At 44.3% G+C, this 14454-nt stretch overlaps 1 protein-coding gene across 1 annotated transcript in view; it reads left to right on the top strand.

Annotated features, from left to right (window-relative positions):
* LOC124012727 (CUB and sushi domain-containing protein 3-like) overlaps window positions 1–14454 on the top strand; it is an 849083-nt gene that overhangs the window by 717087 nt on the left and 117542 nt on the right. Inside the window, exons 49-51 of the mRNA XM_046326635.1 lie at window positions 8190–8378; window positions 13241–13426; window positions 14187–14381. Of these exons, the coding sequence (XP_046182591.1) occupies window positions 8190–8378; window positions 13241–13426; window positions 14187–14381 (570 nt within the window). The remainder of the gene's footprint in view (window positions 1–8189; window positions 8379–13240; window positions 13427–14186; window positions 14382–14454) is intronic.

Here is a 14454-nt window from a genome sequence, read left to right as displayed (position 1 = left end):
GACCCTAAGCACACAGCCAAGACAATGCAGGAGTGGCTTTGGGACAAGTCTCTGAATGTCCTTGAACACGATTGAACTTGAACACGATTGAACATCTCTGGAGAGACCTGAAAATAGCTATGCAGCGACACTCCCCATCCAACCTGACAGAGCTTGAGAGGATCTGCAGAGAACAATTGGAGAAACTCTCCGAATACAGGTGTGCCAAGCTTGTAGCGTCATACCCAAGAAGACTCGAGGCTGTAATCTTTGCCAAAGGTTCTTCAACTAAGTACTGAGTAAAGGGTCTGAATACTTAAGTACATTTTTATTTTTTTTATTTTATAAATTTGCTAACATTTCTAAAAACCTGTTATTGCTTTTTCATTATGGGGTATTGTGTGGAGGTTCATGAGGGAAAAACTCCACTTAATCAATTTTAGAATAAGGCTGTAACATAGCAAAATGTGGACAAAATCAAGGGGTCTGAATACTTTCCGAACGCACCGTATCTATTACATTTGAGTAATTTATCATCCATTTATCATCCATTTTACTCATCCATACAAATGATGCTGATTCGTGATTTCGACTGGCTGAGTAAAGCTGCCTGTCTGTCTGTCTGTCTGTCTGTCTGTCTGTCTGTCTGTCTGTCTGTCTGTCTGTCTGTCTGTCTGTCTCGTCCCGAATCCCGACATGTTCATTACTATGGGACAGCTGGAGATCGATACGATATTGAAACAATGTTGCAAATGTCGGAGAGATCGACAGCAAGGTTTATACAAATCTGTGCTGTTGAAAATCATATGTTAGTCTAAAAGAAACGGGAGATAATGTCTAGATGGTTTTTCTAGTGGAGATCAAGTTCATAAATTGCCTGGCTGGACTGATGAGACAGTGGATAGGGCAGTCAGATGGAATTGTGAGTAGGCATTTCAACGTCATAGCCTTGGCCGATGGTAACTTGTGGAATAGATACAGGCTGGAACGCAGTTTTAACCAATCAGCATCCAAGATTAGACCCCACCTGTTGTATAATTAAGCAATAATGTCTGAGAACCTAGGAATTATCGTGTGACAACAAGTCCGAGGCTGGTTGGTGACAGCCAGTGCTTGCCTCTTTTTTTGGCAGAGAACGTGACGTCCACTCACGTCATTGCCAGCTCAAATGGCACTCCAGCCCTTTCTGTTCTCCATGTTAGGGGCTGCCAATACCACTTGAGTGATCTCCCACACCGATGGTCTCTCACACTGGTGGTCTCTCACACCAATGATCTCTCACACCGATGGTCTCTCACACCGATGGCCACTCACAGCCATTATTTCCCTTGCCTCCAGGCCCCCTAACTGTTGCAAACCAAATAATAGCATGGAAAACTAATGTGTGGATGCTTTTTTCCAGACGGAGATGAGGTTTATGAATTTCCTGGCTGGGCTGCGAGACAGTGTAATTATGAGATTAATACGTTAATGGTAATTTGCGGAGGTTGTTGTCGCACAACTCCCACATATCAATTAATCAGCCTCCAGGATCCAAACAATCAGTTTTTTAATAATCAATGTGTGTCTGTCTTACCAAGGGGTATTGAAATATGTATAATATGCAGAATATTGATGAATGTGAATACCCTGTCAGTGAGGTCAGCCCACATGCTCAGCACAACCGTTGAGGTACAGAGACCAGCACAGTAAATAGATTGGGCCTAGTGTGACTACAGATGTCAGTGGTGATGACAGTCAGGGCCTGGGGACCCTAAACAACCACAGAGATGGGTCTCCCCCACACTACACACTTTGCTGACTGGCCAGAGCAGAGCAGGCAGGGCCAGGGACAGACGGGGTCAAGTGTTGGTCAGAGCAGTTGGTCAGAGCTGTGACAGCCAGCCTGTCTCTAATGGCCCAATGTGTAAGCTGTGACAGCCAGCCTGTCCCTAATGGACCAATGTGTGACACAGTGTGAGAAGCTATAGTAGTGACACAGCAGACTGTATTACTAGGACTATAGCTTGTGAGGAACAAGGATACACCAGAGCCATGCATTTAAAGACTTGGGCCATTGAGGGTTCTGCATTATGAGTATTTACATGACACATGTTAGCAACTCATTAACATTACATAGGGAATATTTTAATAATGATTTATTTTGATTTTCCCATGATGTCAAGCAAAGAGGCACTGAGTTTGAAGGTTGGCCTTGAAATACACCCACAGGTACACCTCCAATGGACTCAAATGATGTCAATAAGCCTATGAGAAGCTTCTAAAGCCATGACATAATTTTCTGGAATTTTCCAAGCTGTTTAAAGGCACAGTAAGCATTTCCTGGTAGAGTCTACACCTGTTGTTGTTGGAGCTTGTGACAAATAACATTTGATTTGATACTTCAGTCACTATTTCTATCAGAGAAACAGACTAGAAATCACAGTCATAATTGTTTGTGGTGTTAGCAAAGCGTCAACGAATAGTATAGTCTAGTGTAACACTGTGCATATTTTGTTTTCAATGGAGAAGTTGTTCTTGAGCTGCTAAAAATCTCTGCCTCATCGTGTTTGTTTTGTTGTAGATAACCCAGTTACATTTCTGAGACTTTTTCCAAATGAAATAATAACGTCCATTGTGAAAATGACTCCATGCCTCGGAAATTGCTGGTATCTCATAACATGGAGTCATGCAGCTAGGAGAACTAGTCATTTGGCACTCAGTATGTGTGCCAGGAGATTTGCTGGGGGATAACTTCCTCGATTGTTAAAGTATTCAAGAGATTTGGGGTCAATCTGCTTTGAAGTGTTGTGACTCATCTCTCTCTGACTCTCACTCCCATCTCTGTCTGTCTGTCTGTCTGTCTGTCTGTCTGTCTGTCTGTCTGTCTGTCTGTCTGTCTGTCTGTCTGTCTGTCTGTCTGTCTGTCTGTCTGTCTGTCTGTCTGTCTGTCTGTCTGTCTGTCTGTCTGTCTGTCTGTCTGTCTGTCTGTCTGTCTGTCTGTCTGTCTCTCTCAATTCAATTCAACAGGCTTTATTGGCATGGAAAACATATTTTTGCCAAAGCAACTTAAATGGATTTAAAAAAGTGGAATAAACAATAAAAAGTGAACGGTAAATGTTACACAAGTTCCAAAAGAATAAAGCCATTTCAAATGTCATATTATGTGCAAATAGTTAAAGTACAAAGGGGAAAATAAATAAAAATGGGTTGTATTTACAATGTTATCTCTCTCTCTCTCTCTTTCGCTCTCTCAATTCAATTAAATTTAAGGGCTTTATTGGCATGGGACATATATGTTAACATTGTCAAAGCAAGTGAAGTAGATAAACAAATGTGAAATAAACATAAATATGGTTTACAATGGTGTTTGTTCTTCACTGGTTGACCTTTTCTTGTGGCAACAGGTCACAAATCTTGCTGCTGTGATGGCACACTGGGATTTCACCCAGTAGATAGTGGTTTTTTAATCTTAAAAAAAATCTTTGTGGATCTGTGTAATCTTTGTGTCTCGAACATGGTCATACATTTGGCAGGAGGTTAGGAAGTGCAGCTCAGTTTCCAACTCATTGTGTGGGCAGTGTGCACATAGACTGTCTTGTCTTGAGAGCCAGATCTGCCTTCGGTGGCCTTTCTCAATAGCAAGGCTATGCTCAATTAGTCTATACATAGTCAAAGCTTTCCTTAAGTTTGTGTCAGTCACCGGGGTCAGGTATTCTGCCACTGAGTACTCACTGTTTTGGGCCAAATAGCGGTCTAGTTTTCTCCGTACAATCTTTCCAATGTGTCAAGTAATTATCTTTTTGTTTTCTCATTATTTGGTTGAGTCTAATTGTGTTGCTGTCCTGAACAGAGCCCCAGGACTAGCTTACTTAGGAGACTCTTCTCCAGGTTCATCTCTCTGTAGGTGATGGCTTTGTTAAGGAATGTTTGGGAATCGCTTCCTTTTTGGTGGTTGTAGAATTTAACTTCTCTTTTCTGGATTTTCATAATTAGCAGGTATCGGTCTACCCCAGATATCACAACCATAAAGGGCAGTGGGTTCTTTAACTGATGAAAGTATTTTTAGCCAGATCTTAATTGGTATGTTGAATTTTATGTTCCCTTTGATGGCACAGAATGCCCTTCTTGCCTTGTCTCTCAGTTCTTTCACAGCTTTGTGGAAGTTACCTGTGGCGCTGATGTCACGTGTTCTCCCTCTCCGGCCTCTAGGTCACCAGGCTGCTCGTTATGGCGCACACCTGTCACCATCATTACGCGCACCTGTGTGTCATCAGACAAACCTGGACTCCAATATATGTCCCTCCCTTTGGTTCCTTCCCTATATATGTCACTCCCTTTGGTTCCTTCCCTATATATGTCTCTCCATTTGTTTCCTTCCCTATATATGTCACTTCCTTTGGTTCCTTCCCTATATATGTCTCTCCCTTTGGTTCCTTCCCTATATATGTCACTCCCTTTGTTTCCTTCCCTATATATGTCACTCTCTTTGGTTCCTTCCCTATATATGTCACTCTCTTTGGTTCCTTCCCTATATATGTCACTCCCATTGGTTCCTTCCCTATATATGTCTCTCCCTTTGGTTCCTTCCCTATATATGTCACTCCCTTTGGTTCCTTCCTTATATATGTCACTCCCTTTGGTTCCTTACCTATATATGTCACTCCCTTTGGTTCCTTCCCTATATATGTCAAAATTTTGTCTAGGAAGTTGTCTAAAAGGGATTGAATTTGTTGTCTAACTGTTTTTTGGTAAGTTTCCACACTACATTCCTTCCTTCTATAGTATTTCTTAATATTCTTCAGTTCCTTTGGCTTTGATGCCTTATGATTGAGTATTGCTCTGTTCAAGTAGAATGATTTTTGCTGTGATCTGATAGGGGTGTCAGTGGGTTGACTGTGATCTGATAGGGGTGTCAGTGAGTTGACTGTGATCTGATAGGGGTGTCAGTGGGTTGACTGTGATCTGATAGGGGTGTCAGTGAGTTGACTGTGATCTGATAGGGGTGTCAGTGAGTTGACTGTGATCTGATAGGGGTGTCAGTGAGTTGACTGTGGTCTGATAGGGGTGTCAGTGGGTTGACTGTGATCTGATAGGGGTGTCAGTGAGTTGACTGTGATCTGATAGGGGTGTCAGTGAGTTGACTGTGAACTGATAGGGGTGTCAGTGAGTTGACTGTGATCTGATAGGGGTGTCAGTGAGTTGACTGTGATCTGATAGGGGTGTCAGTGAGTTGACTGTGATCTGATAGGGGTGTCAGTGAGTTGACTGTGATCTGATAGGGGTGTCAGTGAGTTGACTGTGATCTGATAGGGGTGTCAGTGAGTTGACTGTGATCTGATAGGGGTGTCAGTGAGTTGACTGTGATCTGATAGGGGTGTCAGTGAGTTGACTGTGGTCTGATAGGGGTGTCAGTGAGTTGACTGTGATCTGATAGGGGTGTCAGTGAGTTGACTGTGATCTGATAGGGGTGTCAGTGAGTTGACTGTGATCTGATAGGGGTGTCAGTGAGTTGACTGTGATCTGATAGGGGTGTCAGTGAGTTGACTGTGATCTGATAGGGGTGTCAGTGAGTTGACTGTGATCTGATAGGGGTGTCAGTGAGTTGACTGTGATCTGATAGGGGTGTCAGTGAGTTGACTGTGATCTGATAGGGGTGTCAGTGAGTTGACTGTGATCTGATAGGGGTGTCAGTGAGTTGACTGTGGTCTGATAGGGGTGTCAGTGAGTTGACTGTGATCTGATAGGGGTGTCAGTGAGTTGACTGTGATCTGATAGGGGTGTCAGTGAGTTGACTGTGGTCTGATAGGGGTGTCAGTGAGTTGACTGTGATCTGATAGGGGTGTCAGTGAGTTGACTGTGATCTGATAGGGGTGTCAGTGAGTTGACTGTGATCTGATAGGGGTGTCAGTGAGTTGACTGTGATCTGATAGGGGTGTCAGTGAGTTGACTGTGATCTGATAGGGGTGTCAGTGAGTTGACTGTGATCTGATAGGGGTGTCAGTGAGTTGACTGTGATCTGATAGGGGTGTCAGTGAGTTGACTGTGAACTGATAGGGGTGTCAGTGAGTTGACTGTGGTCTGATAGGGGTGTCAGTGAGTTGACTGTGATCTGATAGGGGTGTCAGTGAGTTGACTGTGAACGCTCTGAGAGACTGGGTTGAGGTCAGTGATAAAGTAGTCTGCAGTACTACTGCCAAGAGATGATCTATAGGTGTACCTACCTCTTGAAGCCTACCATTGACAATGTAAATACCCAATGTGCTGCAGTTGTTGGTTATGTTGTGCCTGGGGTGGCATATGGGGAAGGGAATGCTGTCACCTCCAAGTAGATGTTTGTCACCCTGTGTGGTGGGGGTTTCAGGTTCTTGTCCGGTTCTGGCATTTAGGTCGCCACAGACTAGTGCATGTCACTGGGCCTAGAAATGATTGTTTTACCCCTCCAGGATGGAGAACCTGTCTTCATTAAAGTATGAGGTTTCTAGTGGGGGGATACAGGTAGCACACAGGAGGACATTTTTCTTCTTCTTAAGATCATTTCCTTTTTAATTTCTAGCCAGGTGTAAAATGTTCCTGTCTTGATTAATGTAATAGTCAGTTAGGTCTGCTCTATACCAAATTAGCATCCCACCTGAGTCCTTTCCCTGTTTCACACCTGGTAGTTTGGTGGATGTTACTACCAGCTCTCTGTAACCTAGAGGGCAACCAGTGGGTCCGTCTACTCTATACCATGTTTCTTGTAGGATGACAATGTCTGTATTTCCAGGTAAAGTCCGGGTTCCTGCTCTTTAGTCCAAAGGCAGATGACCTCAGGCCTTGGATATTCCAGGATGAGATATCTCTTCCTCCCCCTCTTTATCGCCTCCCCCTTTATCTATCCCTCTCCATCTCTCTCTCTCACTCTCTCTCATTTCAATAGGCTTTATCGGCATGGGAAACATATGTTTACATTGTCAAAGCAAGTGAAATAGATAATAAGAAAGGGAAATCTATCAAAAATGAACAGTAAACATTACACTCCCAAGTTTCATAGGAATAGCCACATTTCAGATGTCCTATTATAGCTATGTACAGTGTTATAATGATGTGCAAATAGTTCAAGTACAAAAGGGGAAATTAATGAAGGTTAATATGGGTCGGCAGGTAGCCTAGTGGTTGGAGCTTTGGACGAGTTACCAAAAGGTTGCTGGGTCGAATCCCCGAGCTGATAAAAATCTGTCATTTTGCCCCTGAACAAGGCAGTTAATCTACTTTTCACTGGTAGACCGTCATTGTAAATAATAATTTGTTCTTAACTGACTTGCCTAGTTAAATAAAGGTTCAATAAATAAAGATGTTTCTTCTGTAAACTTGGCTTTCCTCCTCTTCTTTAATCTTCCTCAGTGAGATTACAGGACATTGTCTCCTCTCTTTACATTCTGCGACGACATCCCTTAATGCAACCCCTGACCATTGTTCCATTGTTCACACACAATCAGGACAGTGTGTTTACTGTAGCTGTGTGCTCGGTGTTAGTTTAAATATGTATCTTAATTAATAAGGCTGGAATTAATAATACCTAGAAGTCAGAACTTGCTGTGTGAACTAGAATTCACCCTCCCGGATGTGGTTTGACTTTGCCCTCCTACTGTGGTTTATAAAAGTGAAAAGTCAAGGTACACAATAGTTATTCTGACTGCTCAGTCGATGGAAATCAGAATGATTCCTGTATTGATTTCGACAGAAGGTGAGTGGAGGGCGAGCAGAGTGCTTTATAGTGCATTCAGATAGTGATCAAATAGAGAACACATCACATTTTAGCTGGTGAAGTTTTCAAAATCTCATTGTATCAATGCCAGAAAGAGTGTTATTTATTTATGATGTATTTTATTTATGATGTTATTTATTTATGATGGAAATGTGTGGGGAAATTACATTTTAAACAAATTACAAATAAATGCTCCACATTTAGTTCAAATAATATAAAGATGCTCTGTGTTGTTACATTAATACCAGTAGTACTAGGTCAGAGTCTTATATTACAGTAATAAGGCTCTGGTTATAACTAAAAGGTTACTGATCTAGTGAGTTTGTGTGTGTGTGTGTGTGTGTGTGTGTGTGTGTGTGTGTGTGTGTGTGTGTGTGTGTGTGTGTGTGTGTGTGTGTGTGTGTGTGTGTGTGTGTGTGTGTGTGTGTGTGTGTGTGTGTGTGTGTGTGTGTGTGTGTGTGTGTGTGTGTGTGTGTGTGTCCAGCCCTATACTGCAGCACCCCTGACTCGCCCCTGCAGGGGTCCATCAGCAGCCAGACTGGAGGTCACCTCAACAGCCTGGTTCGCTGGGCCTGTGACCGGGGATACCGCCTCATAGGGAACAGTACGGCCGTGTGCAGGAGGAACCCCTACGGATACTTCGCCTGGGACTCCCCCGTTCCGGCTTGCCAAGGTGAGATCAGGGTGTTAGGGCATGGGGAAAGGGGGAGGGTGGAAGGAGGCAAGGCTAGTTCTTAACTGTCTATCTATTGTGGACAGATGTTTTTACAGTTAAAGCAGTGAATTATTAACAGTCAGCCAGACCCATGTCGTTGAAATGCTTTATATCACTATGATATGCTGCAGTACCACTAGCAGTATTGGCCAGGATCAGGAACCAAATACTCATGAAGCTGCCTATATTTAAAAAGCTGTCCTATTGTAGTCCTGATCGGAAGTCACGACTCATGAGTTGCTCAATACTATACTACAATACTATACTACAATACTATACTACAATACTATACTACAATACTATACTACAATACTATACTACTACAATTGGACTATAATTTTCCAGGAATCTAATTCTCATCCTGTTGTGTATTTACTAGTGTGTCACATATAAGAGGTCCAATTCCGTTGTAGCTACTCAACACTTATCTACCTCTAGCTAGTTTTTTCTACATGAAATGTGAGATCCAGAATAGAAATAAATGTCCCCTCAAAACTGGTTTTGTCTGAAGCTCCACTAAGTGATTTAATATGATTTGATGCCACCTTACTGTCAAGTGCCAGAGGCTCGAGGGACACTAACATGGAGTGACACCCATGATATGACTTACGTGGCTGTGTTTTCACAGGCAGCACAATTCAGATTTGATTTAATTAATTGGTCTTTTGACCAATCAAATCAGCTCTGAAAAGGACCGATGTGAAAATATGGTATGTGATTGGTCAAAAGACCAATTAGTGGACAAAAATATCAGAATTGGACTGATGTTCTTAGTGTCCACATTGGGGAAAAACTCAATCTCAGAAGGACATTTTTTTTAATATTGATGCTGTCCTCATAATATGATGAGACCATATGGTCTTGATGATTATATCTAGATCTTGACAATGTTTTTATACTGACAACAAGTTCAAATACCAATAGTGGATGTATATCCGAACCGACAGATACCAAACTCCGGGTGCCTTCTGCGCGGCACCTTGCACTTCGATCACACCGACAGCGTCATTGGGCAAAATAGTACGCAGCATCATCTGGATGTGTGTACGACAACAGTTCAACATTCACCTTCTGCTACCGTTTCTATCAAGACGTCTAGGGATACAGTTAGACTCATACGTTGGATAAATCCTAAGTATGCAGCACACAGAACGCACTGCAACTGTCTCTGCAATGCAACGCTGCAAGGTAAACACAGGGTTTCACTGGAAATGAATGTCATTCTGGTGTACCAACAATACAATGGCGCTGTCGGTGTGATCGAAGCCTTATCCCCTGAATAGTGCAGTAACACATCACATTTAAATGTATGTAGTTCTGTCCTTGAGCTGTTCTTGTCTAGTGATGTTCTGTATTATGTTTTATGTTCTGTGTGGACCCCAGGAGAAGTAGCTGCTGCTTTTGCAACAGCTAATGGGGATCCTGATAAAATACCTAATGTGCACTACTTTTGAGCAGAGCTTTATCGGTAAAGTACTACAAAGGTAGGGGAATAGGAAGCCAATTGAGACGCAGCCTCAATACTGTTCCAAACGGATTGGAGAGAAAGAGAGAGGAAATATAAGGATGGGTCTAATCATATTCTGTTAGCTAGTGGGGGGTATGCTAAAACCTTATGTAAAACTGTAGGAGTGACACTCACCAGAGAGTATATTCACATTTTCCTTAGCAGAGAGCACACACACACACACACACACACACACACACACACACACACACACACACACACACACACACACACACACACACACACACACACACACACACACACAAACACACACATAAACACACACATAAACACACATAAACACACATACACACACAGATACACAGATACACACACACACACACACACACACACACACACACACACACACACACACACACACACACACACACACACACACACACACACACACATACACACAGATACACAGATACACAGATACACACACACACACACACACACACACACACACACACACACACACACACACACACACACACACACACACACACACACACACACACACACACACACACACACACACACACACACACACACACACACACACACACACACACACACACACACACACACACACACACACACACACACACACACACACACAGCATAGTTCTAATCTCCTCAAAGCCTCTGTTTTGTTTTCGCTTACTCTTTCACTTTATAATTATAATTCACTTCTCCAGCTTTTCCCACAACAATATACCTATTGTTATAGCAGGAAGAAATGATACCATCCACCTTATTCAGAATTACTTCCGACATACACTGAGTGACATAGAGGTGTTCCTAATATTTGTACGCTCAGTGTCTACAGACACAATTTCTGGTTTGTTTGTGTGTTTAGAAGAAGGTCCCTGCCCCCCCAAAAAGTCTACACGGTGGAAAAACTAAAACAACTCCTACACTTCCACCTCTGCTTGAAAGGGGACTGTGACTAAGTTATTTTCCTTTGAACCTTGTCTGTGTGTTGCTTTTGGTTTCTTTATCTCTGTCAAAAATGTTTTTCTGTTTCTCTGTAAATCAGTTCGTATAAGGTGATCCTTTGTCGCTGTGTAAAGATTGAGTGGGCACTACTTTGTCAGTAGATAGTTAGTGCGGGTTGAGTGAGCAGCGTGTTAATGTGTGGAAGTTGTCTCAATGCTGTGTCACTGGAATTTCATCAATTCTTATTAATTATACATTCATTAAATCACTCAGTCTATTTTATAAGAATTTGTAAGATTCCTATTGGCATAAAATAGACAGAGACCAGTCTTATCAAAATTAGATAATAGTATTTAGTCTCGGAGCGCGCTGCCATGTAACCACGAACAAACAGTTTATATACAAAATATGACGTCATAGGTTATAAATTGTCCTTCCTCCCAACAGTTCAAAAGTTTATTCCCACCCCTTCTCTCTCTCACTCAAGACACACAGTTAAATCGAGATTAAAACTTGTGAAGTCTTCATCCATCACCATTCAGCAGACAGTTCCAGCTAATGGAAAACCTAAGAAAACACACACTGCCTTATCTAAACATCCCAGAGCCAAGTTGAGTCGGTTCAACCATAGGTTAACGACCCCTTCTGCTTACTTAAAAACCCCACAATTCCAGTCCTCTACAACCTGGCTGGAATGGTATTTATTTTATTTAATTACCCCCTGTTTCATGCTCCACAATCCCTCACTTATGAATTAATATTATTAATTAATTAAAACAGAGTAGAGTTTAATTAGTTATAGTTATATTTAAAATGTAGATATTGTTTAGTCATTATTCATAAAATTCCTAACATGCTGTCTCAGTATCATTGTATGGTCTCTGTGTGTTAGAAGATGAATGAACAGGAAGAGAATCAGTATCATTGTATGGTCTCTGTGTGTTAGAAGATGAATGAACAGGAAGAGAAACAGTATCATTATATGGTCTCTGTGTGTTAGAAGATGAATGAACAGGAAGAGAAACAGTATCATTATATGGTCTCTGTGTGTTAGAAGATGAATGAACAGGAAGAGAATCAGTATCATTGTATGGTCTCTGTGTGTTAGAAGATGAATGAACAGGAAGAGAATCAGTATCATTGTATGGTCTCTGTGTGTTAGAAGAATATGTGGAAGCAGAATCAATGTTCCTCACTATACTGACAGTCTGTTAATAGTGGTATAGTCAGTGGGTCTTTGAGTGAGCATTGTTACTTTATCTCTCTGACCAATATCATCAGCAGGCCTTTGTGTTGAAAGGGTTTGTGTTGATCTCCTTGTGTGAGTTGTGTACTGTTGGTGTGTGTGAGAGACTGTGTGTTATTTGAGTGCTCTTGTATGTGTGAGTTTATCTCTGTGTGTGAGACTGATTTGAGGGCGTGGTGTAAAGAGTGCAATAACCCTGAGTGTAATTCCTTTGATGAATAACCATGAGTGTAATTCCTTTGATAAATAACGCTGAGTGTAAATCCTTTGAGCAGAATAAGTGCTGACTCTCCTCTCTTCCTCTCCTCCTGTATCCTCCTCCTCCCCTGGTCTCCTCTCCTCCTCCTCTGGTCTCCCCTCTCCTCTCCTCTCCTGGTCTCCCCTCCTCCTCTCCTCTCATCCTTTCTCATGCTCTCCCCTCCTCTTCTCCTCCTCTCCCATTCTCCTCCCCTGGTCTCTCCTCCTCGCCCCTCATCCTCCCCTGAGCGCCCCTCCTCCTCCTCTCCCCACCTCTCCCCTGGTCTCCCCTCCTCGCCCCTCATCCTCCCCTGGGTGCCCCTCCTCCTCCTCTCCCCACCTCTCCCCTGGTCTCCCCTCCTCGCCCCTCATCCTCCCCTGGGCGCCCCTCCTCCTCCTCTCCCCACCTCTCCCCTGGTCTCCCCTCCTCGCCCCTCATCCTCCCCTGGGCGCCCCTCCTCCTCCTCTCCCCACCCCCTGGTCTCCCTCCTCGACCCTCATCCTCCCCTGGGCGCCCCTCCTCCTCCTCTCCCTGGTCTCTCCTCCTCGCCCCTCATCCTCCCTGGGCGACCCTCCTCCTCCTCTCCCCACCTCTCCCCTGGTCTCCCCTCCTCGCCCCTCATCCTCCCCTGGGCGCCCCTCCTCCTCCTCTCCCCACCTCTCCCCTGGTCTCTCCTCCTCGCCCCTCATCCTCCCCTGGGCGCCCCTCCTCCTCCTCTCCCCACCTCTCCCCTGGTCTCTCCTCCTCGCCCCTCATCCTCCCCTGGCCGACCCTCCTCCTCCTCTCCCCACCTCTCCCCTGGTCTCCCCTCCTCTCCCCTCATCCTCCCCTGGGCGCCCCTCCTCCTCCTCTCCCCACCTCTCCCCTGGTCTCCCCCATGGCAGCGGTGTCCTGCGGGGTGCCTAAGGCACCGTTGAATGGAGGAGTGCTGACGGTGGACTACTCAGTGGGCACACACGTGACCTACTTCTGCAATGACGGCTACCGCCTGTCCTCCAAAGAGCTGACCAGCGCCGTCTGCCAACCGGACGGCACCTGGAGCAACCTCAACAAGATCCCTCGTTGTTCAGGTAGCTAACGTTAGGCTAGGAAGCTAGTGGGGGGGGTGTATGAGGGTATTTGTGCGCGCTGCCCAGGTTAGCTAACGTCAGGCTAGGAAGCTAGTGGGGGGGGTGTATGAGGGCATTTGTGCGCGCTGCCCAGGTTAGCTAACGTCAGGCTAGGAAGCTAGTGGGGGGGTGTATGAGGGCATTTGTGCGCGCTGCCCAGGTAGCTAATGTTAGGCTAGGAAGCTAGTGGGGGGGTGTATGAGGGCATTTGTGCACGCTGCCCAGGTAACTAATGTTAGGCTAGGAGGTTAGTCCAGCAGATGGGACAGGTGAAGCAGGGATAGAGAGTATATTTGTGTGTATGCGTGATTGTAATTGTGTGGGTCAGTGTGTGAGAGTGTGTGTATGTGTGTGTGTTTGTGCGTTCACCTCACAGCTCCCATGAGGTCAATTACTTCCCTATTAAAATAAGTTCCCCCCCTCGAAGGCAATCCCTCACTTATTTATTAGTCTGTATTTTGCCAAAACATGAAGTTATTTCCCCTTAAGATGACTGTTTATAATGCCTGGCTGCCTCACAAAGCAGTGCAAATGGAGGTCAACAGTCAACACAGAAAATAATACAATTGTAATGGAGAACTGTGTGGGAAGAAATCTGAGGTTATGCCAATTATCTTCTGACAGTAAGTCGCTCTGGATAATAATGCCTGCTGTGTGTGCATGTACACGCTTGTGTGACTGTGCCTGTGAACCTGGGTGTGCTTGTGTTTTTGTGTAACAGTGGTGGTGTGTCCAAGCATCGGCTCCTTCTCTCTGGAACACGGGAGGTGGAAGATCGTGAACGGCTCCCACTATGAGTACAGGACCAAGATTATCTTCAACTGTGACCCGGGCTACTACCGTCTAGGCCCCGCCCACATCCAGTGCACGACCAACGGCGTGTGGAGTTGGAGGAATGAAAGGCCTCACTGTCAGAGTGAGTAAAAGGCGGACATTTATTTATATTTTTACCTGGGACTTTTTACACCATCTCCATGTCAGAAGCCTGT

This window comes from Oncorhynchus gorbuscha, linkage group LG24, assembly GCF_021184085.1.
Source record: "Oncorhynchus gorbuscha isolate QuinsamMale2020 ecotype Even-year linkage group LG24, OgorEven_v1.0, whole genome shotgun sequence".
NCBI lineage: Eukaryota > Metazoa > Chordata > Actinopteri > Salmoniformes > Salmonidae > Oncorhynchus > Oncorhynchus gorbuscha.
The sequence above is the reverse complement of the archived record's forward strand: the minus strand, read 5'-3'. Positions and strand labels throughout refer to the sequence as shown.